Genomic DNA, 27,964 nt, shown 5'->3' on the forward strand with positions numbered 1-27,964 from the left:
ACTTTTCCCAGTGAACATGGACCTGTGTGCACATGGAGGCAGAGGGCAGTGTCAGACACACCCCTCCAGCCTGAGCAGCTGCCTCTCCTACTGCCATGGCCCTTCTCCAGGCATCCTGACTTGCCCATGGCACACCAACACAGCCATATCTACCACGAGCACAGGTAGGGATCCCATCAGGTGCTCAGTTTGCAGCCAGGTTTTATGGAGCAACAGGTTTAGCTCCCATGGGCAGCAGCCCCAAGAGACCCCAAAGCAGCCTCCTCCCAATGGAGCCATCCATGCACGGTGACAATGCCCACAGGACATGTGAACCCTGGCTCTGGCAAGCCGTTCTAGAGGTCTGACAATGAATAATTAATTACCACTTTGTTTTCTGGTGAAATTTTATAGCAGTAATTATCTCTGTTTTAACACAAAGTAATTATCACTTTCTCCTTTCCTCTTCTTCTACCGCAAATTAAGAGATGGGAAGACAGCACCTCTGGCCCAGGATTGCTCAGAGCCCTTCAGAGCTGGAGTTGCAGTGGTGGAGAATCACCGGGATGCTCCCCCAGGCCAGACAGCTTGCTAAGCTGCAGAAGGACAGAGCACTGCAGTGCTTAGGTCACTGCAGACTCCCACTCATTGGGGGCAGAAGCGGATTCTCAAGTCGGTTTCTTCTGAGACTTCTAATGAGTGCTAATTAGAAGTGGCTATTCAGGCTGTCAGCAGCTGCCCATCCATCAGCAGGTGCCTGGGCTGACACTGCTGCTGTGTTCACCAGGCTGCAGCCCCAGGACTGGCCTTTTGGACTTTGGACCCTGCTCAGGACTATCCACTTCTTTTTATCCCACCTCTCTTTTTTTCTATGCATATATATATAAAACCAAGGAAAGGGTTTATTCCAAAGTATCTCCCCCTCCAGCAAGAGAAGCACAACCACAACTGTACAAGCAACTTTGAGAGCTCCTGGCAGATCCTCATCCAAGCTTGTGCCTATAGGGGACACTGCCAAAATCAGTGGTGAGGACAGAAAACTGTGGCATCACCTGGACACTACTTTTGGTCACTGGCAAAGGCACACAAATGAGCTGGGGGTCAGCAGTTCTCCCTGAGAGAGAGGCTGCCAGAAAGCTCATGAAGCACTGGGACAGCTGTTGCCCCTCAATCAGTACTTTTTTCTTCAAAGCACCATCATAAGCCTTTTAAAAGATATTTGATCCTATCCTGAAATTTTAGGGTATCTGACCATATCCTAAAATCCTGAAATTCAGGATGGAAATGAAACCAAATCTGAAAACCTCTCAGCATCTCTGGATGAGCGTACACTGAGTGCTAAGCAGCTCTCCATGCTGGTGACCATGGAGTGTCTGCCTGGTTTGAACACTCCAAGCAGCTTGTATTCTGTTCCATTATTCCCCCTATCTGCCCAGAGTGTGCCCTGCTGTCACAGATGGTTCTGGATTGGAGGGGTGATCCCTCTTTCTGTGTGGTTTCATCACACCCAGCACAGAAGACTTTGATCCCAACAGGAGAGCCCCTTGAAGAGCCTGGGACAAAGCAGGAGCTCTCCACCCCACTGCCAGCACCAGGCATCTTGGGATCTTTGGGAAAGAACAATCACTCACCTCTCCATTTCCTAACAGGAACAGCAGGGAAATGACAAAGGACCTGCACATATGGGCATGCCATATCTAATCTGGGAAACTTTTTAAATGCAGTCCACAAAAAAAGGGAATTTTCATTAAATATTTTTATTTTATCCACTGCTGCACACTAAATCAAACTACTTTAGCACTAATGTATTAAACCATTATTCTATGCATGCATAAGTGAATTTACACACGCCTGTATATAAAAACTATTCAATTAAGCACTCCTTAAAATCCAGATGGCAGATGACAAAAACTCTATCCTGACTGTATTAAAACCTGACTTGGAATGTTGTACTTGATTCTTGGTCATTTAAATCTAGTGTAAATGCAGTGAAGTCAGTGAAGCCAGTAATATTTTACACCTGTGGAAAATCTGGACCTTTGATGTTTAACTACTAACTACTGGCAAGAACTGAAAAACAAGCAACAAAAATTCAGTTTCCAGTGTGGGGCCAGATGCTATTTTTCTTCCTTGGCAGTAATAGTTCCAAAACACCAAATTTAAAACAGAGCTCTAAAAAAGGCTTGTCCTGAATCTTAGAGCTACGTCAGCTTTCGGCCCTGAAACTGAAATTAATGCTTGAGGCATTCATGTTCAATCTATGAAACACTACAGACACACCAAAATTTAAAGCATGTGCTGATAACCACTTGCTCTGATTTCCTTTATTATCAAGCTCACTCCCTCTGCCCTTCTAGCATCACAGAGAAACGTCTAAATAGCTTAGGAAAGATACTGTTGTTCATGTGATCTGATCAGGAACCTCATACTCTGTCCCAACAAAAACAAGTCAGATATTTTACATGGCCTGGGGTCAACAGGCACCAGGGAAAATGACTTAATTCCCAAATTTCTCAGTACTGCAAGTCTAAAATTTTCAACAACCAAAATTTTACAGCAGCACAGATTTTCCTGGGGAGAATTAGGACATTTTTAAAAAATGCAGCAATATATTTTTAAATGCTAAGTGGACAATTTGCGTTCACCACATCAGGCGAATAATTCAGATGAGCAAAAAAAAGGAAACTACTCTCATATCTGACCAGTCTAGAACATCTATATCTGGTACACAATAACTGTGATGTTATTGCAGCTATGAGCAGCCATCTGCACTTCAGCAATTTCCCAAGGCAGCGAGAGCCATCAAACAAGGGGACCATGCTAAGTCCTCCCAGCTGCCACCCCAAAACTCTCCACTGGCACTGCCTTCCATGCTCAGCATGTGAAAATCCAAGTGCGTTTTCTTCCCAGAGAAAGAAGCAAGTCTGACTTGATTTTGTTTTTTGTGTTTGTGTTTTTTTTTCACCGCCTCCTTAGAAATTCAGGTCACAGGCTTCATGGAAGACTTCTCAGATTACCAGAGTGATGTACAGCAGCAGCCTGGCATCCTCAAGTGTCAGAGAAGTAAAACCCAGTTCAGAAAGGTACAATGTGATATTTACTCACGTCTGAAGTCATGCTTTGTTGCTTAACATCTTTTAAATGCAAAGTCACTTAAAAATTTGGAAATAACGGTCACCTTTCAGTATTTTAAGCCTCTTTGCTGCCTTTTCCACAACACACAATAACCAAAGGAGTAACCCAAATTCACAAAAAAAGTCAAGGAAGCAAGTCTCATTCCTCTAGATACAAAGAACAAACAAACAAACAAAAAAAAGCCAAAATAAATCCAAAAACCGAGAAAATTTCTGGGCTTTTTAAAGTTATTCCAAAGCGGAAAAAATAATCATAAAAAAGAACACAGGGCTTCCCCACTCCACTACTAGAGAGCTACCATGCTGATGGGGCTGCACTTGTGACACTCTCAAACGTCTTCCTCCTGTGCCTTTGTCATAAGCAAGTGTACAGGTTCTGTTCCTTGTTCCCTACAAGAATTATTCTTTTCTTCTTCCCCTTTTGTCATCATTTCTCAAGACTATAAACATGATTCTTGGGTAGCAGCAGGCAATTAACCTTTGGTGCTCCTCACTCCCTACACAGTGTGACATGCAGGTTTTCCCCCAGGGCTCTGCGAGCCCTCCCTGCACAGCTCGTCTGTGATAACACAGCATTTTCCACCAGAAACAACAATTAAAATGGGAACAGGCTCATCACAAGCACCACCAATCGAGCAAACAAGCCTCAGTCTGAGAGATCTGCTCACACTATGGATGCACATCCCGGCTGTGTTGCAGTGCTGAAGGCTGAGCCAAGGGTCTTTTCTGTCAGAACAAGAAGTAGTTTAACTACAGCTGTACATGTGCAGTTGATACATTTGATATATGTGCAGTTATGTATTCTGGAAAAACCCTGGAGCTCACCACCTCTCCTCAGCCTGCACACTATAGTGACAACACTGGCTTTGGAATCTGGGGTTTGCTTTCTCCTTCTTTTGTTTCATCAATGCAATAGAACATACCAAGGATAAACTGGGTAATAGCACTGCCACCTCTTGATTTTAACCACAGAAGCTTTGTGCTTTCTCCCTGAAGCTCTGGCACTTGGAGCTGCACACATGGGAACACTGGCAAAATTTCAGCAAAAAGAATGACACTGGCCTCCTGTTTGTGCCCAGAGGACCCTGTTTTACAGGGAACTGTATGGTTTTGGTGATCAGAGTTTTCAAGTATCCAGCCAAAAGCAGTTGCTCTGAGCTCCGCCTTTGGCATATTGTCCAGGTACAGCCCTGCTGTAAAACATAGCAGGTCCTGCCTCAGAGCAATGGTGCTCAGCTACCTGCTCCCCCGCACAGCAGCTCAAGTCAGACACACTTGGGCTGTTGCCCCCTTGGATGGCTGAAAAATCCTAGACAAAATACCAGCGACCACCTTGTATTGCTAAAAGATCCTACAATCCAGCAGTCCCACAAAAAAGCCCGGCCCAGAAGGCAAACCCCAAGCCCAGAGCAAGTCCAGAGTGCAGCACAGAAAAGAAAATATCCAAAGTTGTTTCTAGCAAAGGAAGTCACAGGCTCTGTAAGGAGAGCTCCAAAGCCCTCAGCTGTCTTGCACATTCTCCTAGCAAGAGGTGCAGCTGTTGGGACACAGTCAAATCCAGTGTCTAGACACAAGGTGGGCACCAGCCCTGGGCTTCCCAAGGCCCAGCTCCTTGGGGCCATGTGTTAGCAGAAAACCTCAGCCCCTGGTCCCCTCCAGGAGAACATCTCTCCTTCCTGGCAGCAGCAAGAGAGAACCTAGCTCCCTGCCAGCACAAGAACCCAGAAGAAATAAGCATGGTTTTGATTTTATTTCTGAGGTTTTAACCCCAACATTCTGCTTTTCTGACACTTTAGGTCTGAAGCAGACAAACAGAAGTGAAGTGTGGAAGCAGAAGTTCAAGCAAATTTCTGTCAAATTCACCAAACTTCTCAGTGAGCGAAGAACATCTTTTTTGCTATTTCTCGGGGACATTTTGTTACTAACTTACAGCAATTTATTTTTCTAACATTCCCTCAAATGAAAGCAAGGTTTGAAACTTGCAAGGCAGGAACAAATTTTTACTTTTAATTTTGCTAGGATAAAATTAATTTTGCTTGAGGGAAACCAACTTTGTTTTTCAATTGGATTGAGGTTCAAAGAGAAAAAGGAAAAAAATGAAGAAAAGGGAAACAAAATGCAAAATCACTCTTCATATAGCATGCTGTATCTGCTTGGGAAGAAGGTCTTTCTAAACTCTGCAGTTCTCTGGACTTCATTCTGGGCATGACAACCCAGCAGAAGTCAGACCACATAAAGCCCAGCACGTGCATAAAGGAAAGAGAGGAAAGAGATCAGAAAGCTCAGCTCCACCTCAGGGGCTTTGGGTTTGTGGGCTTGAGTTTGTGGTTCGATGCCAATGGGGCTCCAAAGACATGGCCACAAGCAAGCAGCCTGCAAGGGTTACCTGCTTCACAGCCAAACACTACAAATTACAGTACCACGAGATATGACTCACTGGAGAAATACTGATAAAGGAGAAAGTTGATTTTGAAATACGATGAGGAGACGTAAAAAATAATTGCACAAAAACTTCTTGGGCTGTTTAATTCAAGCACTTTTATGCCTGAGGGTCTAAATGAGAGATTTTTTTGTTCCTGCAGCAATCAAGTATTTCCTGCTATTACTGATAATGACTTTAAAACAGAACACTTCAGCAGGGCTGTTACTTTATTTTCAGCCTCTCTGAGGAGTGGAAGAGCTAAGGCGGGGGAGGAAGGAAGGCAATGACAGTTCATCAGGGGAAGCATACATCAGTCTGGTGAGGAGCTAATGAGGGCTGGCACCGAGGGCTGGCACTGGGACTTTGGCCACCCCCTATGACCTGAACCTCCAGACACCTGCCATCCCATCCTGACACAGCCCCAGAGCCTGTCACCTTCTGGCAGCTAACAAACCCCACCTGAAATAGCAGCAAGCAAGCTTCGGAGCTCCTCCAGTGCAATCTGAGTTCTGAATCTGGTAGCGCAGGGACCTGACCCAAAACTCAACAATAAACCAGCTTAATCCTTTCTCTTGGCTTCCAGTAGGTGAATCACATTTCTGAACGGGACTGGGTGAGTAAATGATACTTTGCCTGAATTGACACAAAGAATTCTTACTCTTTCCTCGTCATCTTTTGCATGAGCTAAAACTGTCAAACATGGCCCAGAATCACAAGTATTTCATTTAAACAGTATCACTACTTCTGTGAATAAACCCTGTTCAATTTTTTTTGTCCATCTTTAGTTCCACGCACCTTCATGTGGATACGACAAGGACAAGGGAATGGGTAGAAGAGTCCAGAAGGGCATCTGCTGTCTGACAGCAGATATTGCCATGAGAAGCCACCAGGATCCAAGAGGGAGGGGACAAGCAGCTCTGACTCCAGGGCTGGACACTCAGGGGATGGGCAACAAGAGACGAGAAGCTCCTCAGAAAAGACAGCAAGCTGCTCTGTGGTTCTGCTTCCATAGGCACTCAACACAACCACAACCAGCCACAGGATCAGGCCAGAGCCCTTGATGAGCATTTCTCAGAAAAAGGTAAAAAAATAACAACAAAAAAATCCTAAAAATTGTCTTGAGGCTGGATTCAGTCCATTTCACCCCTTTAATCTACAGTTTTTGTTGCAAAGGCAAAGTGAGCAAAACTTCCACTATATGGACTAGCTCTGATGAACTAGTGAATGAAATTATACTAGATAGGCCACTGGATAAACCATTAGGAAGTGAAAGTAGCAGTTGGCAAATGTCATGGCAGGCATTCAAATGAGTCTGCAATCACCCAAGCAGCTAAAGAACACAGATCTTCCCTTTAGCATGTCAAGGTGTGTTTATTGCCAACATAGCACAGAAGCCAAGCACTGCAAAAAACCATAACACATTTTAACGGGAGGCATTCCACTTCCCTCCACCAGCAGATGAGGTAAAACTGCTTTCTTAAACAACCCACTTTTGCCTAGCTGCAAGGTGTTTATACAGGTTCACTTGGGAAGTGAGCAGGAAAAAAAAACCCTTTTCAAGGCAGCATTTCCCTCCCAACACCTGCCTGAGGGAAGGAGAAGCACCTGAAAGCCAACACACATGGTGTTGTGTGGATGCTGGGGAGATTTGAGCTCTTCTGATTCCCAGGCCCTCAGGCTTTGGTTATGCAGCACTTGTGCATAATACTCAGCAGCACCACAAATTGCCCCAGTTTCGCTGAGCAGCCCTAAGAGAAGGCAAAGGCAGCCACGCTCAGTGAAACTCTGACAGCTGTGCCACCATTTGGGGCCTGATCCAGCACCAGCGCAGCCAAGGGTCCTGCCCTCGGATCGAGCCTTCCATCAGCTCTGCCTTACAACCACAGCTCCTGCTGTCAGGGTTGTACCAGGATTTGAACCACCCTACTGCTGGCCACACTTTCAAACACGAAAGCACAGCTAATACCAATTTGCTCTCTCATGCTGTAGGATCACAGACAGCACCAACATCATTCACAACACACTGATGCGTCCCTGCTCTTCTGCCAGCTCTTTTACTCACTTGTTTGCTGGGCAGCAGAACTGATCCGTTCTGTAGGTCATCCACAGCCCACTGAGCTCAACAGGTATCCTTCACAGATAGTAACTTGGGAGTGTCCCACTCCTAAATGCTTCTGACTGCCACCCGGCCTAACACCAGAACAATCAATAGTACTTAACACTGCTTAATGTTATTTACATTTACAGTATGACAAACCCAAACAAAATCGACAAAACCATTCACAGGAACTTAATTCTGTTACTTTCACTTCCTTTCTGCAGTACGTTTCTACTACAGAATGTGACATCATGAAAATTTCAAGAAGAAACAGTAATTTCACGTATCTAGGTATTTCTGCTTCCTCTCTCCTGAGAAAACACAAGGTACTCAGTAATTATTGTTTTACTTTCTGAAAAAAAGGGGGGGAAAAACTCCATACACCACAAATAAAATCCCCCATGCTTCCTACAGACCAGTCTATTTGGTGAGGGGAGCAGGAACGATTACAATGGTGAGACAGCAGGTGCTGAGGTACCAAGCACAGTGGGGGAAAATATTACTGCCAGTGCTGATGTGAGGCTGCAAGACTGGGTCTGCACTGTGCCAGAGTTATGCAAACAAGCAAAAATTGAGTATGAAGAATTTTTGTACCAGTTTTTGCTGTCTAAAAAAGACCATAATCATCCACTTGTCCAGAAATGTTATTAGGAATTACAGCAGAGGAAAAATTATAGGCAAAGAAGTGCAGCAAGAACTGTATTTGTTAGAATTTATCCTGGGGCACGTAATCTACATTAGTCCTGAAGAACAGAGAAAAACCCTTCCCCACCTCTCCCCAAAACTTGAGGAAATTATATCCAAGCTCTGCTGTGAAAAGCAGCATTTATGGACTTAACAATAAGGAAGTCTTGGCAGTACACATGTGAGGAAACCAACTGCAGGACTGAGGAGCTAGAGGCAACTTTCATTCCTACCTGGTTCAGTGCAGTTTCTGACATAGAGCTGCCCCCCATCCTCTGGGACATCAGTCACGTTCCGCTCATGTGCTTGCAGGAGCTGTCGCCCACTCCATTTGTCACCATTTTCCACAGAATAGCTCAGGGCATTGTAACCTGAAGGAAAAGAGCAGTAGATACGTGAGGAAAGGCAACTCCTGATTCCTCTCCTGAACACCTGAAGGAATCAAAACATTTGCATTTCAGAAATTCCACACTCCCTGGGGTTTGAAAGGGCAGTGTTTCTAAGCCCACTAGAACAGGACACTGCCAGCAGCTCCCCATCACACAGGAGCCACGTGCATTCCTACACAGCTTCTGAAGTTCATCCTAGAAGAGCACCTCTGTTTTCCCACCCAGCACCATCTGATTGAAGCCAGAGCACGCCTCTGACTCATTTCCACAACTCCACACTTCCACACCCCAAGAACATGAGGGGCATTACTTTGTCTCACTACCTTTGACTCAATCCTTGCTCTGCTCTCCCCTTCAGCTTTGCCTTGGTGCTGCTGAGTGAAGCTCTATTTTAGTAATGTCAACAAAGACAGCTGGCTGATTTCCACAATATTCCTGGCACAAGACTGGTCTGCCCTGGACACGCCATATCTGCCTAATCAGCTGGAAACATATGCTCATGTGTCAGTTCCATGCCTCCTACGCTGGTTCAGATTCAAAGGAGGAAGAAAAAAACTCTTTTTTTTTTAAGCCAGAAGGTATCCACACACCAAATCAGCCCTCTTGCAATGGAGACCTTGCAGGTCTCTAGTAACAAACAGCTTTTGAGCGGGATTTTCTCCCACCCATCCATCTCCTTCCCACCAAGCAGAACATGGAATCTCTCACAAGGACTTTTGAATTATTCCCAGTTTTGCTGACTACTTTGTAAAGAGATCACAGGTGAAAAAGCAGTGGGAAAGAGATTCTAATCTTGGGCCAATGCCTCAGAGGGTGACTAAGGACAAAGGAAAAGGTTCTCTGCAGGTCCCAACCCTTCTGTTAGGTTCCCTGGCACACCCAGTTGAGAGAACAGCCCAACCTGAGACTTGTCTGCCTTGCCCAGATCATGCTCTGCTCAGGCAGAGCTCTGCTCTGTGTCATGCTGGCAGCAATGAGAGAATGTTAGGGGAAGAACTGCCTGGGAATCTGCATCCCAGGCCACCAGCAGTAACTGGGACCAATGCTCCCAAGATACGCAGGAGTCATCTGGGTGCATGCTTGGGGGAAGAGCTGCAGCTGCAAAGGCAGCCTGAAGCACCCCTGTTTTCTAAGCAAAAAAATCCCAATTTACCTTGGGTAAACCAAATGCCGTCATTCGAAGCTTCAAGCACTTGGTCCTTTCAATGCCTTACAAATGTTAAAGAACGGAATTTGCTTTCAGTTTAGTCTGTGAGCACCAGTAAGATTAAGCCGATGGAAGCTCACTGCATTTCCAAGAAGTACAAGCTGTAACGCAGCATCAGGGATCTCCCATAACAACAAACACTCTCGTAGCCTCAGCAAAGCAGTTTCAGTTCCTCAAACAAGCTGCTTTCAAAGCAGAGGAACTCTTCTCCAAGCAGGCTTGGTTTCTCTGTGTCACTGCATGGAACAGTGGCACAAGGAAGGGACTGCCACGGTCCCGGAGCTCTGGCAGAACTTCTCCTGCTCCCTCCACTATGCCTGTCTCAGATGGTAAACGCCTCTAAGTGAGGGGTAAAGATGAAGAAAGTCATCTAAGGTGACTCTGGAAGGGGGAAAAGCTTAATTTGGCAATAGGAATGTTTATAAAGGCTATATCCAGCACTGACAAAATGAGTAAACAGCAGCAGAGCTGGTCCATGGCGAAGCTCGATGCAGTGACTGATACCTGGAAAAGCTCTCCTCTGGCACCTCCAAGTTTGAGCAGGGCCAGCTGCCCCACGGCAGAATTTGCAGCCTCAAAATCCTGCCTAGGGCATCTCCATTCTAAAACACATTTCACTCAACAGAGCAATAGGAAACAGAAGTTAGAGATGAACCTTTTTCAAAGCTTTAGCCTTCCAAGGATTTCCCTGTGAAAACAGGGGCACGTCAAGATTTTAACCTTGCTAACAAGGACACTCAGTGACCACAACAGGGTCCCTGTGGTTTCCCCCCATGTGCTGGCACCAGTCTCCTTGTGGTGTGGTAGAGGATACTCAAGGCCTGCCCTGCTTTAGGTGCTGGCACAAGGCACAAGCGCCAGGGACATCACCTTGGCCACAGCATCCCACAACAGGGCTGCCAGGCCACCACCACCATGGCCAGACTCTTCTTCCCAAGGAAAAGCAGGAAAACTTACAATAAAGAAAGTTAACAGTTTTCTTTCTCAATTGTAGTTATTCAGGATTGGATGATTTTTAATGGGAACCACAACAAAGAGTTTTTTTCATTTACTCAGCAGAGGTGAAGACTGCTAAATATCCCACCTCAGCTACAGTGCCATTTTGGGCAAGCCAGATGGAACGCTTTTCTTATTAATGTTCTAGCTACTGACTTCATACTAAAATAATACTGCTGTATATACTGTGACTCCTCTAAAGCGCTAGTACAATGAAGTTTTTCCAAAGTTCTGTACCATAGCATATTTCAAAGTGAGCGAATTATTTTTTCAAGCACTGAATGTCGCCACAAGGTATTTTCCACAGTTCCAGTTACCCAGCACCAGTTTTACATTACACACTCGGAATCCAGGTTCTGGAGAGCTTTACTTGGGTTTCCTCCCAGAGATATTCCCATGGACAATAAGCACATGAGTCATTTTTTCCTGTCTTTGTGCCTGCTCTGCATTTCGTAACAGAACTAAGACAATGCAGACAGTGCATTCCAGTGGCCCCGTCTCTTCACATGAGTATACTAGTGTGTGCTTGCTAGGAGCTCCTGTCCCTGCCAGGCTGGCATGGCAGCCTGCTGGGCATGGGCTCTCCAGCAACACTGCTCACTTATTCCACTTATGAGCATGAAAATGAGGTGGACCCAGTGTGTGTGTGACCCAGATCTCCACATGGGAATTCAGGAGCTCCTTACGCTATTCCAGATGGCTCTGGCTGGACTTTACAACTTTCAGTGCTGCAGAAACACAGCCAAACGCATCCTGGCTGCACTTTCCAGCAGGAAGAACACAACTTTACAATGCTGAACAACATCCCCACATTCTCCAATTGCACTCTGATCTCATAAGCACAATTATTTTCAGCAGCAAGGCATAGGAACCCCAACAAGATGGAGCAGCAGCAAGACCTTGGAGCAGACACCCAGTTCCTACAGGGGACAAAGCAGGGTGGTGTGGAGATGGGGGTCCTGCAGGACAGGGAGACCTTTGCACAGCTGGCCCAAGCAGCCAAACAAGACAAGAGCACCCAAACTCAGCACTGGGAAAGGAGAAGAAACTCATCCACTGCAGTGCAGGGTTCAGCTCAACAATGCTGATGTGAAGAAAGGCAACAAAGATGGAAGGTGCTCGTGAGCAGCCAGCTGGAGCACAGAAGAGTTGATGGGCAGAGGGCTGGAGCAGGGAAGAGCTGACGGGCAGGGGACTAACCCAGCTGAAGGGACAACTCAGTCACCACTGCCTTTCCCTGGCACAAAGCACTGCTGCACAGGCAGGGCTCTGAGAGCTGGCCGGTATGCACAGCTCTCACTGACAATAAACTACTTTCTATGCAAACTGCTGGCTGGAACCAAAACCAGCACAGCTTTTCTGAAATATGCTTGCCCCTCCTCCTCTCTCGTCTGTCCCTTTTATCTATTGTTTTCACAGAGGTAGCTTTGGGTTTTGGAGGGTTGGTTTCACAACCAGCTGAATTATCTCTGTCTCCCTGAAATGTTCTTGCAGTTAAAACAACAGGGAAGTATTTCAGAGGAAGAAAAAAAAAGCTGGAACAAGCATGAGTTTCCACATAAGCCAGCACAGAGGTGGAGAGCAGTGGTGTGGTGACCTCAGGACAGACTATGTGAACCCTGGTGGAAGAGCAGTACTCAGCTGAATTAGCTGCAGCCCTGCCCCACCGCTGCTCTCCCATGGCTACGTCCCTGTGGGTGCTGGCCTCAGACCCTCAGCGACATGTCTAGTCAGCCCACACACCATCAGACCTGCTGCAGACAGCCACCACAGGATCTGAGCTCCAGGTTGCATAAGCATGCATAAGTCATAAATGGATTAGCCCTTTGCTTAGGGTGATTTGGGAGATGCTTTTCTTCCAAAATCATCAGCAGCAAAGACCATAAATAGAGCATCCTCAGGGGAAAAAAATCCCAAACAAACAACAAAAGCCCCAGAAATCCTACACCTGGCTATGACAAGCGGCCTGCTCCTTACACCTGATTTCAAAGCTGTATTTCCATGCATCCTGACCTACATGGAAAGGTGCAGAAGGGCAGGGAAAGCACACGAAACCACACTGCTGATAATACCTATACCACATGAGTAAGGCCCAGAGGTCAGGGCCAAGCTGCAGGCAGTAGCCAAGCAGAGCAGGGTCCCTGCACCAACAGCCTCTCACCACACACCCTCCCACATATTTTCTATGTGATCTCATTTTCAGTAGGAAAAAAACCCACAACTCCCACAAAACCTCAGGCACACCCACAGCTCCCACACACCTCTAGGGAGGCTCCCCAGCTCCCTTCCAAGGAGCACAGAGCTTACTGAGGGCCCCCCAAAGCTTCTGCCTCTCCCAGCCCAGCACTGCTCTCAACAAAACCCAGCTGGAGTTGGGAGGGCAGAGCATGCTCCGAAGGTCCAACAACAGCTCCACAGCTCTCTTCGCAACAGCAAAATGTGACTTTTCGTTTATTTCAACTCTCAAAAGCTGCCCACCCTCTGGAAGTGAAATTTCCACATGCATTCTGCTGGGGCCTGCCTCTGCTCACACCTTGAGTGAGAGCAAAGAAAACTTCAAGGACAGGCAGCACTCAGCAGAATCGCACTCATGGCTCATCAAGCTCCAGGTGAAGTGCCTGCACCACCTCACACAGCGAAGCTCAGGGGATGGGAAAGTATCCCTGCAAGAGATGAACAGACTCCCCAATAATTCCTTGGTTACTACATCACAAGGAGTGCTGGGTTAAGCTTAGTTAAGTGAAGATAAAATTCTGTCTTGTGTTCACTACTGTGTTGTGCCAAAAACTGTTAACGGATATGTGATTATTCCAAACTCCCATCATGGAGCTCCAAGCTCCCATTCATTTCCAGTTTGTGCAAAAACTTATGTTTTCTTTAGTATTCATATCAGCTTGACCATTAAATTGACTATTCTGTTCTTCTTGATCTACACCTAAGCACAAAAGGAACAGTTCTGCACCTGGTAAAAATACCACCTTTTACTTCTGCCTATTACAGCCTCATGTGACTTGGCTCCTCTCTGAACAGGGTTTTTCTTCTCCAGACAATCTTTTAATGCCTCTACAAATTCCCCAGGTTTACCATGGCCATATCTCTGTGATCCTGCTCAAATTCAGGTAATTCTCGAGGCAGCAGCTTCCTGCTGGTCAGTACAACAGAGCTCGGTACTGTGAGCCTGATTCCCTGCTCTGGTTTCTCTGGGATATTTCACTCCCTGCTGCCACTCTCATCTCATTAGCATTTCACCTGGCACTAGTGGAAACTCTGGGCACTGCTGACATGATCTCTATGCTTGGCAGCCGTGGACTGCCCGGTGTGATTTTCACAGCTCACTGGCACAGCACATCTCCCCTGACAGAGCCGCTGCCTATTCCGTCTACCTTCTGTCCCAAGCATGGGACAGTCTCCTAACACTGCCCAGAAAACTCTGCTTTTTCCTCCTTCTGGTCTTGTGGCTGTCATAGAGGAAAACTGCAGGAGTAGGTGAAGCAGCATCTTTCACATTACTCTGTTGCAGGTACCAGCACTTTCCCCCCTGCCCCAAATAAACAGAAAGGAAATTTTCAGAGGCAGAAAAGGAAGATGAGAGCAAATTCCCCTTTCCAACATGTCCCTGGGACAGCTCCTCTCGCTGACCAAGCTCCTTCCCATGCATCTCGCCCTCATCACTGCTATCTGTGAGTGACACCAAGGAATCCTAAAGTACATTCAGAACCCCTGCTCTCTCCCTTTCCCACATTTCACTAGAAAACCCATCTCACAGAAGGCAGGAATCACATCAGTAAGGGTGTGCTACAGGTGGCTGCACATCTGGGTCATCCCTATCAAAACCATCCCTCACGATTTCCCTTCATGGTAGATAGCAAGGAAAAAAAGAGAAGCAATAAATTCATCTCCAGCTGACTTCCCATCAGTAACAGTGTTACTTTTTATACTGTTCCAAGATCCTGTGGCTGCTTGAACCTGGAAATCATGACCTTACAAGGCTGGAGAAGCAGTACTTCTTCTCGCTGCTACGAGACAGACCCTTGTTTCTCAGAAGGATTGGGTAACGTGATACAGAAAGAGCTAACACTCTGGAGAACACATTTATCTTTTAAAAAGCAGTTAAAAAACAAACTGTATTTCAAACCCCTGTGACAGGGGTAAATACCTGGGGTTTGATTGGGAGGTTTGTGCTTGGCAGCTGAACAGTCACTGCTTCTTCCCTCACATTTATGTATTTCTTTCCTAATTTTGGTCTGACACAGTGAGAAGAAAGACAGTTTTGGATCAGATGAAATGTTTTAGTGGAATAAAATATTTTATTTTGGCTTGCTCGCTTTTACACTTCTAGCTAAATATAATTCCACGGAATTAAATTTAGTCTGAAAATACCATAAAAATATGCTAAGAAAAGAAACATAGCAGCTCTTCCACAAAAAAAAAAGAAACGGAAGGAAAGGGAAACCATGACTTTATCCCAGGTAAATTCTAAAGTATATGAAAAATGACACCCTCACAGCTTTGTCTGAACTATCTCTGTTCGTGTCCAAGGCCAGGCCGGACAGGGCTTGGAGCAACACAGTCTAGTAGAAGGAGCACTAAAAACAAGCCACCCCTTCCAGGAAAGAAAGGAAAGGGGGGGAAAAAAAGTCTGTCGTAAGCCCTGGCTCCCATGCTGGTATCACTGATGATAGGGGAAACATCACGAAAGAGATATTATTTTCATGGCTTTTCTCCACAGAAGATGAAGAAAAATCTGGATTTTACAAAAAAGTAAACAAGCACAAGGGAAAAGAGCTTTTATGCTGAATTTCAATACAAACATGCTTTTCAAGTTAAAAAGACTATTTCTCCTTGTCCTTTTGCCTTACATCTCCTTTCCCCTTGTGTTTCCCTACAACACCACCACAAGACTCCCTAACTGGCATTTGTTTCATCACTGTTATTTACTGCTCCTACTGTGCTAGAAAGGCACTTGGGGAACAGAGATGAGTCTCAGCCCCAGACAAGACATTGGATCTGGTATTTAACCCCACTGTTCAGCACCACGTCTGGATTTGCAGCCTAAAAGCACTCCTGATGTGAGGTGACACTCGGGAAAATTCACTGAACAGCCAGCCCTCATCAGCCAGTGCAGAGCTACAGTGGAGAGAGTGAAAGTACAGGGATAAAATATAGTGGGACAGGAGTGTGGAGGAGCTGGGAACTGTGAAACGAGCGGCTGGAGACGGAGGTGTGAACCCAAACCTGGCAGAGGGAGAGGTGGTAATTCCCCTTCTCCTTCATCTGCTCAGAAAACCCCTGAGATGATTTTTGTCAGTGCTAAGAACATGCTGAAGGGCAGCTGTTGGCCTATAACTGATGCTGTGCCTTCCTCCCCAGAAAACTGAATTCCTGACACCAAGGCATCTGGGTTCCCAGGAATTAACAGCTGGAATTAACATGGGAGAGCAAGGTGCTCCAGAGGTTGCAGGGTGCCTGTGGTCCTGTTCCCTGCCACTGGCCGTCAAATGAATCTGGTCTGGAACTGCCACAAGTCAACAGGCAAATGTGCTCCAAAAGCAAGAGGGAGCACCCACCAAGGATCCTGGTGGAAAGCCTGGTTCCATACCCCTCTGTTACAACAAACAGTGCCCGCCACTGCACAGGGGCTCCTGCCCTCCTTCAGATTGATGTGTGTCTCCAAGCCACGCTGAAAGTTACATTAGTGACAGAGAGTGTTTCCCGCAGGTACCCACTTAATTAAATATTGAAAGAGCTATTACCTTTCAGGGATGCCTGTGCACTGGCTGTGTCCATTATTTATAACATAATGTATTCATTACACATTTTATCCCATGCTCCTATCTGCAGATCTCATAAAAGGTCCTTAAACACTATTTTAAGTAATTAATCCTACCTTAATTACAGACAAATATATATAGAAGCCTCAGGACATCTCTTTCTCATATTTATTAGAAGTAAGCAAACATATCTAGAAATAAATCAGGTAATCGGGGAAGAGAGGGACGTGGCCAAGCAGCCTGGGAATCACAGAACTGGAGCCAGGCACATTTCAGTTAAAACTGCCAGCTTGGGCTATCTGGAAAAAGTAAGTCTTGTCCTGCCACAGATCCCTCCCATGACATCCACTTACCTGCTGATGGATGTGGATATGAAGCCCAAGATCACTGAGTACATGGATGCCAGCCCCAGCACTGGCAGAGCCTCACACGGCAGGGAAGTCCTGCTCATCCTACTCTCCTTTTTACCTCCATGTCCCTTTTCCCAGTCCCACAGGAGGGAATCAGCTCTGGGATCCCTCCAGCAAGAGGCAGCTGCTCAGCTTTGTGCCCCTCTGCTGCAGATCCTGAATTATAACTCCTGTCCTCTCTCCCATACCCAAACCAACACAGTAGTGACTGAAAAAAAACTTTAAAAAAAAGGAAAAAGGGAAAAAAGAAAAGAAAAACCTCCCTGGACAGATCCAGGAAGTTCCTCAGAGATCAGCACAGACCAATACAGAAAACTGTCAAAAACCATCCCTGGCTTCAGGAGATTTTGGACTGGTCCTTATCAGGGTGGCCCAGGAGCACAAGACTGCTGAATCTTTTCAAGGGAGATCTGTGCTAAGGCTTGGCTGAAGCTTGTAGAGGCTCCTTAGCAGATCCCTGAAAAGGCAGCCCATCCCTAAAAGCAGATGACATGGATACAACCCCTGTCCAAACTGGTACCTACACTCTTACTTCTTCCACCTGGGGAATGTTCCCTACTCACTGGAAAAATCAGGCACAAAGGCAACAAGTACCAGTCCCAAGCCGCACAGCAGCACTTCTGCCCTCTTCTGAGAAATGAAGCCAGCCTGGAATGTTTCAGAGTGCTTTAATTAAATAAATAATACTATAGAGGGGGGAAAAGCCTTCTATTTTTAACCAGAGGTCCTAGAACAGAAGGACAGTGCTCCACATCATCCCAGAATCAAGTGTTTGATGCTGTCCTTTCTTTATAAGGCTTTAAGATGGGCAGACCTTCACAAACAGTAAGCAAAGCTTTATTTACAATGAAGTGAGTAAATAAAAGTGAGTGCAGACTTGGGTTTAATTCACCACTCTGCTATTAGCCCGTGAAGTGACCTTGGACAAGTTGTTCTGTCCAGATTCTCAGCTGGTGTCAGCTGGCACCATGCCGCCACAGCCAATTTAAACAATTTGAGACACCAGCACCAGAACCCCTGGGTCCTCAGCCTCTGTCTCCCAAGCAGCTTTATCACCCACATGCAGCCCTATGCCCGAGGGGCACCTGAGGGACATCGAGTGGGGGAATAGAACTCATGCTTCCCATGGTTTTCATAAAATGAAACAAAAAGCCTGGTTTGGCTTTTGCGCTTTTTTTTTTTAAATAGCCCTATGAGCAAGGCTTTAAAAACACTGCTGTGCTTTGGTGAGACCCCACCTGGAATCCAGCCCTGGAGCCACCAATACCAGAAGGTTGAATGGACCTGTGGGAGCAAGTCCACAGGAGGCCACAAAGATGCTCACAGGGCTGGAGCCCTTCTGCTATGGAGACAGGCACCCCTGCAACCTCCCTTTGAATCATTTTTTCACTCAAGAAGCTTTTACACTACTCAGTTACTTTCTTGGACAACTCCTCCACTTCTGAACAAGCTTGATTTTCTGCCTCCTCTGATTTAGTACAAGAACAAATCCAAAGAACACGAAACTCAATTTCTTTTATTCTGTCAACAGCCAGCAGCAAAGTTAACTAACTCAAGGGTGCTTTTAAGTGCTGCCTGCCTCCCCTGCCATGCCGCTGCTGTCCCAGCCAGAGTGCAGAGCCAGCAGTACCTTGCTGTGAGCACAGCTGATGGAACCTGCTGAACAAGCAAGCTCTGTGTGGCAGCCACTGGCTGGGACCAGTTTCCCCTAAAATGAATTGCTACACTGTCTCAGTGCAGGCAATGCTCATTTACAGGAGTTTCTTTCTACCCTGTCCTCTCAACAACATACAAATCAACTACCATGTAGAGGTGCACTGAGAATTGGAGAGTAGATCTTCTCAGAGGAAAAATGAATGTCCATGTAAGGCTCGTTTCTCCTCCTGCTTTATGTTACAGGATGTTCTGACCATCTTAGGGAAAAAAGCCAGTTGAGTCTATCTCTGAATAAGGATTATTTTAACAGCAGACCCTTTGGTTGTTTGTAGCTCAGTTATCATGTTTTTGGCTTCCATATCAAAAAGATTCTTTTCCTGGACTCCAGCAGGCTCTTCCCCAGTCGAGTCATTAAAATGTGTTGGCAGTTCTGGTTGGATAGATGATGCCTGCTGCTGGAGCAAACACTCCAGCACTCCAGAGAATGAGCCATGGTACACCAATTCTCCCTTTAGGGGCTCAGCACTGCCCAAAACTGCACAAACATTGTCCTTCTCCTCTCCTGGCACTGAGACTGACAGGACACTGCAATCCCTCAGCCACCAAGGGGACACAGCACACTTCCCAGGGTTCATCCACAGGGACAGGGCAGAACACTGGGGATCGGAGCTCCACCTGGGTACCTGTCACTCTCGAGCCTGGAGAATCCTGCGAACCCTCTCGCTCCTCAGTTTCCCTCTCTCGCAGTCTGAGGACAGACTTGCTCATCCCATTTCCTCCAACAGGATCGGGGCTGAGGAATGACTAGAGTGAGGAAGGGCCTGGGTAACCACCTGAACTCAACCCCAGCACTTCACACACTGCAAGTCAAGCCCTGGTCCCTGGCCTGACTGCCTGTGGACACAAACCCAGCGCTGAGCTGAGGCTCTGCACACACAATCGAAAGAGCAGTGAGGTCAGGCCAGGCTGTGCATCCCAGCCACTTCACACAGCTGCTTGGCTACCAGCTCAGCACAGGAATGTCCCAAAACAGCCAAATCCATGCCTCCCATCTGACACTTCTTTGTGCCCAAGAGGGATTTTCCCCTACTAAAGGAAGGTATTTCCCCTTTCCAACACACACTCACATCCACTGACACAGGACCAGTGCCCTGGCCTTGCAGAGCTGAGCAAGAGGAAAATGTGGGCCACAGGGTACAGCTGGACACACATCCTGCTCCCCTCTCCTCCAGGCCATTCCCCAGGTGCCAGACAGGACCTAGGGACTGTCTGCTACCCACAGGCAAGGCTTATAGGCAGATGACATTCCATGTTAGCCGAAAGAGTCCCTAAAAAGCAATTAAAGTCCCAGCAAGTACTGTCTCACACAGCTTTCTCCGCTGATACCACATCTGGACTTCTCTTCAATGCCTCCCTTTTTGCAGAAGAACAAGGCCCAGAACCTTTCCCCGGAGTCCTTGATACAATGCTTCTAGTCCCAGGAATATAAAAAAACCAACCCCACCTAAAAAGTCAAACCAACCAACCAACCAATCCACCAAACCCACAAAAACCAACCCAAACCTAAAAAGAAAAACAAAATAAAAACACACAAACAAACCAACGAAAAAGAAACACAGCAAGAAAACCCCAGCTTGAACATCTCCAGTTCACATCAAGCTTCAGTCTTTAATCCAGCCTGGAGTCCAGCCCTTTCTGCTGAATGCAACACCCTGTCCCACTCCCTTCCCTTCTTTTCCCTCCAACAATCAAACACACTGAGAAATCCTGTTATATCCAGAGTCTTCTCAGCCTGCTTTTAAAGAAAAGCTTAACACCTAGAGATTGCACCCACTTTATTTTTAAATCTGAGCATTAAGCTGAAATCTAGCCATGCAACAGTATGAACACAGGGGCTGCATCTACTTCCTGTCTCATGCAGGTACCGCTGGTCCTCTGATGTAGCTGTCTCCTGGCCAAAGTGATGGAGGCCTCCACGCCCTCCCAAATTTCTGGGCACAGCAGTCTCATCCTATGGCCATCTCCCTATCCTGGCAGCTCCACTGCTATGGATCCTAAGCTGACAAAATCAGGCCCCAGTCTCACCTGAACATTCCTTTGCAGACTGCTGTGGAGACGTGACCTTCAGTGGGAGGTGATGCAAGAAAAGGGAATGTGAACCTTGCCATGAGACAAGACAGAGGGAACCAACCCCCGACGAATGTACAGCTCACCACAAACTCCCCATCCAGATGGCCTTGGCAATAAGGTAGCAAGGACATGCTGCTCAGGGCTGCAGGAGTCTGACAGTCCAGCAAGAATCCCACAGGGAGGAGACATAGAACACCTGCATCCCTCAAGGATCAGCCAAGAACCCATTTACAAGCTGCAAATTACACACATTTACCACTTTGTTTCCAAAGGCTTTCCCTTTGATCCCATGAGTGATGTGGAGCAACCACAAGGATTTACTCACCTTATGCCTTACTCTGCTGAGAGCATGTATACAGGAAGGGATGATTACTGTGGAAGGACCTTGAACATGCTGCCCACACTTGGGCATGTCCAACTGCTCCTCCCCGGAAAGCCATAGCAGCAGAAAAAAAACAGGATGAGGTTACCAGTGGCTCTTGGCATTGGTCTAACTGATAAAACCCAGAGCAGAACAAAGCTTTTGAACAAACTCAGTGCACTCCAAAGCCCCAAGCCTAAAGACTGCTCTAGAGAAGGGCAAGGAAAGGAAGGCTAGAAAAAGAGTAAGAACTTTAAACTCTAATTTTTTTTTTTTCAAAATGCACTGCTGCAGCTCAACTGCCTGGCTGTGACTTGTGAAAGGCAGTGGGAGAGAGAGCATAGCAGAGAGAGTGCAGCTTCCACCACCACACAGCACAACTCCATTGCTGTGCCCACAGGACAATCCTGCAGCTTCAAAAGCTGCTGCAGTGGATCCTAAGGTGTATCCCTCAGGCCCTGCACTCCTGTGAACCTCATGTAGTTTTCATTCCAAAACACAAAATTCTGAAGTTTTCAGGCACAGGTTTCATGAAACCTGGTTGTTTTCTTCAACTTTTATATTAGGGAAGGCCTTATGAAAACTAAATTTTCTATGCTTGTCAACAGGAAATCCAGAAGAGGTAGCTTAAACCACTCCAAAGGAACAGAAACCAGAAAAAACCCAATGATCTTCCTAGCTACCAGAAAGTTACCATCAATTTAAAGAACAGAGACAAAACCAAGTAAAGTGCCCTGGGACAGGCTAACACCTAGAAGCAGGTCACATCCAGGGTGAGGGGAGTTTTCCAACTGCAGGGGTGGATGTTGATCTCCTAAATGACCCTGTCCCATACCAGCACAGACTTCTTTTTAATGTCTATCCTCCCAAGGGGATGCACGCATAAATACCTGCCACATTCACATATGATAGGTTCAGCTGAGTCTTTTGAGGATCTCTCACCAAAAATTGACAGTGCGACTGACTTGCCTTTTCCTAATTATGGACTATTGAAGATTAGCAGCAGGGGGGAAGTACTAGGAAAAGGCTGGGACAGAACCAACCAACCATGCCCACCTCCTCACGACCTCTGCTGCTCTAACCACAGCCACCGCGCAAGGGCTCTCTGTTCGGCCATGGCCTGTTAATGCCCCTCACCAAGTCATTTCAGTGTGCTAATTTGGTAGTAAACCTCCTTTATTTATCCTGGGATAGTTTTCTGCTGGGTTAGCTGCTGGAAAGGCTGTGCTAAGGGTCACCACCATGCCAGACCCCAGGCAGGAGGCACCAATGAGGGCAAGAGAGGCCACAAGCCACAAACAGGGCAGGACTGAGCCCACACAGCTCCATCTGCACAGGTAGGTATGCAGCACAAGCCTACCTCACCTTGACAGGGACCAAAGGAATATCAGTTGCTGAGTCCTTCTGCAAATCACCCTTTCTCAGCCTGGCATCATCTCCACTGCTGACCAGCTAGGGCAGCCAGCAGTGCTCTCCCTCATGCCTCACTGGGCCAGAGCTCCTGAGCATCCCGAGCATCCCAAATCCTCATCCCAAGCACCACGACCTCATGGTTCCAGATGCTGTGCCAGAGTCCACCTCAGGCCTTGGGCACACAGCCCAGCGCTCCCACAACACTTTAATGAAGTAGACTGCAAACAGACCCAGAGATATGGGAGTTGTGAAGGCAGTTCTTCAGCCACAGACAGGTGTGCAAGCCCTGCTCTGCTGGCACGTGAAGCTGATGCTGCCAGCCAAGCATGGCTCTGAGTAGGTCCCCTCACCCCTGCAAGCAGTGCTGTGTGTCCCATCCCTGCTGCTCCCCAAGCTGCATGACATAAGAGCTCACTCTCAGTCAGCTGTCAGTGCAGGACCTTGAACAAGTACTAAATAAATGAACAAGTCATTTCCTGCAAGGCCAAACACACTCCCTGCCAAAGAGGTCACATACCACAATCCAGCCTGATGCCTCTCCCAAGTTTGTGAAGGTAAATTTCCTTATCCAGGGGTCCAACGATTACAGCAATACATCTGGGCTAGGATTACTCACACTGAAGCTAGGATTACACTCTGCTGAAGAGGTGAGGAAAACAACTGCTTTTGTGCTTTTATTGCATGACCTCTAAAGTTTGATTTGGGTTTGTTGGTTCACGCAAACCAAAACATTCAAATGAAATCAGGGAATTTTCGCTTTAACTCTCAGCTAGAGGACCAGGATCTGTCCAACCAAGGTTCTTCAGTGTTATTTTGGCAGTAAGGAGATCTGTAAGGAAAAGCCCTTTGAGGCAGGGCTTGTGACAAAGCTGTCAGGAGCAAACAGCCTACATGGCTCATTCCAGCCTTGTGAGCTCCTCCAACCAGAACAGGATTAGAAGGCAGATATGCCCAGGATCTTTGCTCCCTATCTCTCATCACACCACCTAGGACTGCTCAGAGTCTTTCTGAGTGCGTTTTCATGACATGAACGCTTTCAATACACCACAGCCCACAAGGACAGGGCAAATACCAGTCCTGTGAAAACAGCCTGAGTTTCATTTTTAGGGTAAGTCTCAGAACCAGTCAAAACACATCTGGCAGGCCTTGCTCTACCATTCTGAACACTTCACTCCCATCAAGTTAAAACAAGACTCAAAAGAAACATGGATCCTCCACACTTGAATCACGCAGGCAACTCCATGCGCTTGGATGTGCCCATCCCCATGAGTAAGGGCTGCAGACCCTTCTGAAGACCATTCTGCCAAAGACATGGACATAAAGAAGAAGAGAAAAATCCCACTGACTGATGCCCCTGCTATTTCTGCTGTCCATGACAGCAAACTGGTAAAAGGTCTGACTCAGAAGCCTCCCTTGAAAAACCTGAATCATTACAATTTAGAAGATGGTCTCATATTATGAAGTCTCCACTCCTCCCTCTTTTTAGAACAGAGAATTTTATTCAGACTGATGGGGGGCATAAAGAAGGAAGAAAAAAAATAAACCCAACTTCACACTTTGTTCAACCCTTTCTGCGCGGGTGGCAGTCAGGCAGCCAGCAGTTGGCAGCTGGATCTGGGGTCTGCAGGGCTGTGTTTGGTCTCAGTTACACCTCTCAGTTACTAGTGGGACCTCCTTAATGCCAGAGCATAACCACATACTTAAATTGCCAGCAAGCAAGACAGAGGCAGCTGTGATCACTGCCCAGACAAACCACGTGAATGTGGATTTCTTCTTAGCACCGAATCTCTTTCCAAAAACTTGACCCTTGTGAAACACAGAGATCATTGGAATAAGCCTCACAGAACAGTATAATGTTTTAACACTTTGTTATTACACATTATTTAGCATCAGAAGATCTTAAACTCACTTCACAGAGTAGCCTTATTTTTGAGACTCCGCCAAACGAGACATGGAGAAATTTGATTTAGTCCCTCAGAAAAGCAGGGGGAGCTACCAGAGCAGAAACCCAGAGCTCGTGCCCTGTCCCCTAGAGCTGCCTGGTCCAGATGGTTTATCAACTAGACCGCTGTAGTTACCTGCCTCTGCAGAAGGGCTCTAGCCTGTTTCCTGCGGGGACATGCCAGCACACACACAAGGAGGCTCTGGCACCCAACACTGCCTGCACGCACAGGTCTGCAATGATCCGAAAAGCCTGGCTCCTCCAGATCCAGGCCACAGCTGAAGAGGAATGGGACTGACAAAGGAAAACTGCAGCACTCAAAACGTGCGTGTATCATGGCAAGAGGTGATTCAAGCCTAGGCTTCTGAGCTGGATTGCACCTCGACACCAAGGCTCTCTGCAGTCACTGCAGCATCCCAGGGAAGCCTGTGCCCAGCCTCACGCTGCCATCAGTCCCTCTGGCATCAAGGATGTTGGGAGTTGCACTTCAAACTGCATTCCAAACTGCACACAGTGAAAACCACCCCGAAGCCTCCTGCCAGGGCAGTCGGGACAGAGATGCCACTCAACACAAAAGCAATCTCGTCAAAAGTTTGTGTTGTGGATCATAAATGCTGTGTTTTTATGCAGGAAAAATAGTGAAATAGCTAAACAGAAACACACCTTTCCATCTCCTGAGCACAACACAAATGCTGGAGAGCATCAGGTGGTATCTGAGGCTCCTCAGAGAGCCCGCTTTGGGGCCGTGCAGAGCCAGCAGATGCAGCGGGTGCTGTGGAAAATTTCCACCTGTGACACGATTCTTCTCCCTGTCACTCCTGGCTTTGCACAGCAAATCTTCACCTCTCAGATTAACTTTGAGCAAACTCTGATCACAGCGTGAGACAGGCTCCCAAACGGAAGCAAAGCAACCAGAGCTCTAACATAAGTCTGCTGCACCAACTGGGGAACACTTCAGCAGCTCAGGCAGAGCACAAATGCACCTGTGGCACCAGCCTTTACAGCAGATGGAGCTCCTTCTGCATAGGTAGGGACCCCAAAACATGGGATGGGAACGAGCACTGCACTTCAGAGAGAGGAGTGCCCTTTTAAAACAGGTGTGAAAACCACTCTTGCCACATCATCTATTAATATTTTGTGTGGCAAAGACAGCAGCATGCAGCCCGTCTGCTCGGCTGGACAAGGATCATCTTCCTGCTGACAGAAAGGGGGAAGAGAGCAAGGTCTGGCCCTAGCACCACAGCCCTTCTCACCGACAGCCTTTGAAGTTCAGGTAAAGGAATGGATGGATACTGGTGTCACACATCTGCATCTTCTGTATTGGCAGACTTGAATGCACCTCAGTACATGCATTAACTCCTGTTTACTTACAATGATGTTCATGTTTTTCCTGGCCTTACTTCTTGGAAGCAATTACAACACTTGTGAGAAAAAGCCAAAGTTTTAGACAATATGCAAAAAAGAAAAAAAATCAATTAAACTGAGGGCATAAAAGTCCCGAACCTTAAAAACCCATCCCAATATCATTACACTCCACCAGAAACACTGCGTTCAAGCCATAGCTGGTGTTTGTGCTCTTCCCTGAACATGAGAGCATTCCTTACACCATGCTGGACACCGTGAAACCCTTCACACACGTCTGTTTATTTAAAAAGCAAATTCGAGGCACGGAGGCGTTCGCTCTTCTTTTCTTAAAGGCAAATAAGCCTTTCCTAAATTCTGCTTACATTCACGGCTCCGCAAAGCAACAACGCGAACCGCTTCCGACCGCCCCCTCGCAGCCGGAGCGTAGCGGGCAGGGGACCCCCGGCCGATGGGCACCCTCCCGGGGCCGCGGCCCCGCAGGAGAGCTCCGGGCCCCCTCCACCCCTTGCTCGCCGGGACCCCCGGGGCGTGCGGGCCCCGCTCCGCCCCGCCGCACGCCGGGCTCCGCCAAGTTTCGCGCCGCTCCTGGGGCCGCCCCCGGCGCGGAACACCCCGGCTCAGGAGGGCCCCGGCGCGGACCCCGTCAGAGAGCCCCGGCCGCGCCGGTCCCCACGGCGCCGCCCTCCGCAGCCAGGCTCCGCTCGTCACGCCGCCCCCCCGCGCCGCGTCCCCGCACTCACCGCCGCGCCCGGTCGCGCAGCCGGCCAGAAGCAGGGCCAGCGCAGCCAGTGCGCACAGCTGCCCCCGCAGCAGCTGCCCCCGCCGCCGCCGGGGCTGCCGCCGCTCCGCCGCCGTACCCGGGGCGCCCATCGCGGCCGCTCCGCTGCACTCCGACCGCTCCCCTCGCCGCGCCGAACCCCGCCAGGCGCCGCAGCGCCGCCTCCGCCCGCCCACCGCGGGCGGGGGCCGCACGGCGGCGGCGGGGCTGGCGGAGCTGGCGGGGTTCGGTCACTCCTTGGCCGGCACACAGAGCCCCAGCAACGGTGCCTGTTGCCTGCTGCCCGCTGCCCGCAAGTTCCTGGGCGGGGGGTGGGGGGAGTTGGCTGGGCATCGCCTTCGCTGGGCATTGCTCGTCGCACCCATCGCACCTCCCGCAAGCGCAGAGGCGCTCGGGATCTCTCGGCATCATCGCGTGCGGTACGGCCTGTACCGCCCGTTCAGTCTTGGATACCAGAAAAGCCTCAGTGCATCAGTGACCCCTCACCAGTGCTCCCGGGGACGGCAGGAGGCAGCCATCGCTGCCAGCCCTGCGCCTGTCAGACACCCGGCAGGTTTCTTACTGGGGTTGGTTGGGGATTTTTCTCCCCTTTATCCCATTCTGCCCTGAACATTTTGCCGAGTGAGCTGCCGCCTGCCCCTGCCTGCCCTTCGGCCCAGTCCTGTGCGAGGCCCTGTGTTTCCCATCACTCTGCTGGGCGCCCAGGTTCACGCACCTCAGCGGAGTTGTGCCACCTGCTCGGGCACAGGACAGTCCCACGCAGCCACCCCTGCCCTCCTCTGCGGCAGCTGCCGGGCTCGAGAACCTGGGCCGGCAGAACCTTTCTTCTCCCCTTCTGTATAATGACATCATTGCTAGCGAACCATTGACATAAATACCTGCAGGCTATGACGAACCCGGTTTGTTGTGCACACACAAGGTAATGGCTGCCTCTTTAGGGCCCACACTTGTGCAGATACACCGTTATCCAGGAGGGACCCTGGAGCTGCGAGATTGATCTACCTTTTTTGCTGGAGAGCCACCCTCAGCTGAGATGAACAGGAGAGCTGAAGGAATACCTCTGTTCCTAAAGTCCGACTGCTCCCCAAGAGCTGCAATGGCTTGCTGGACACAGACTGAAGTGAAAGTGAACATAATTTTCTTTTGTTGGATCATATATTATTTATTATATAGAAATATTACATATATTTCATATATTATATGAAAATGCTATTATAGTTTTTCTTATA

General features: G+C 48.0%; 1 protein-coding gene across 6 annotated transcripts in view; it reads right to left on the minus strand.

Moving 5' to 3' along the window:
• The window catches only part of LOC134547399 (sodium/potassium/calcium exchanger 3-like), a 234,323-nt gene extending 207,025 nt beyond the window's left edge, over positions 1 to 27,298 (minus strand). For 4 of the 6 annotated variants that reach the window (XM_063391260.1, XM_063391258.1, XM_063391259.1 and 1 more), the window contains exons 1-2: positions 26,698 to 27,011; positions 8,551 to 8,688 (exon numbers count right to left, since the gene is read on the minus strand). In XM_063391260.1, coding sequence (XP_063247330.1) covers positions 8,551 to 8,688; positions 26,698 to 26,827 — 268 coding nt within the window. In that variant the 5' untranslated portion in view covers positions 26,828 to 27,011. Of the gene's footprint in view, positions 1 to 8,550; positions 8,689 to 26,697 lie in introns of all 6 variants that reach the window. The other 2 variants (XM_063391262.1, XM_063391268.1) reach the window with 2 other exon arrangements.
• Positions 27,299 to 27,964: the final 666 nt, after the last annotated feature.

Source organism: Prinia subflava, chromosome 2 (assembly GCF_021018805.1).
Source record: "Prinia subflava isolate CZ2003 ecotype Zambia chromosome 2, Cam_Psub_1.2, whole genome shotgun sequence".
In the NCBI taxonomy this organism is placed as follows: Eukaryota; Metazoa; Chordata; class Aves; order Passeriformes; family Cisticolidae; genus Prinia; species Prinia subflava.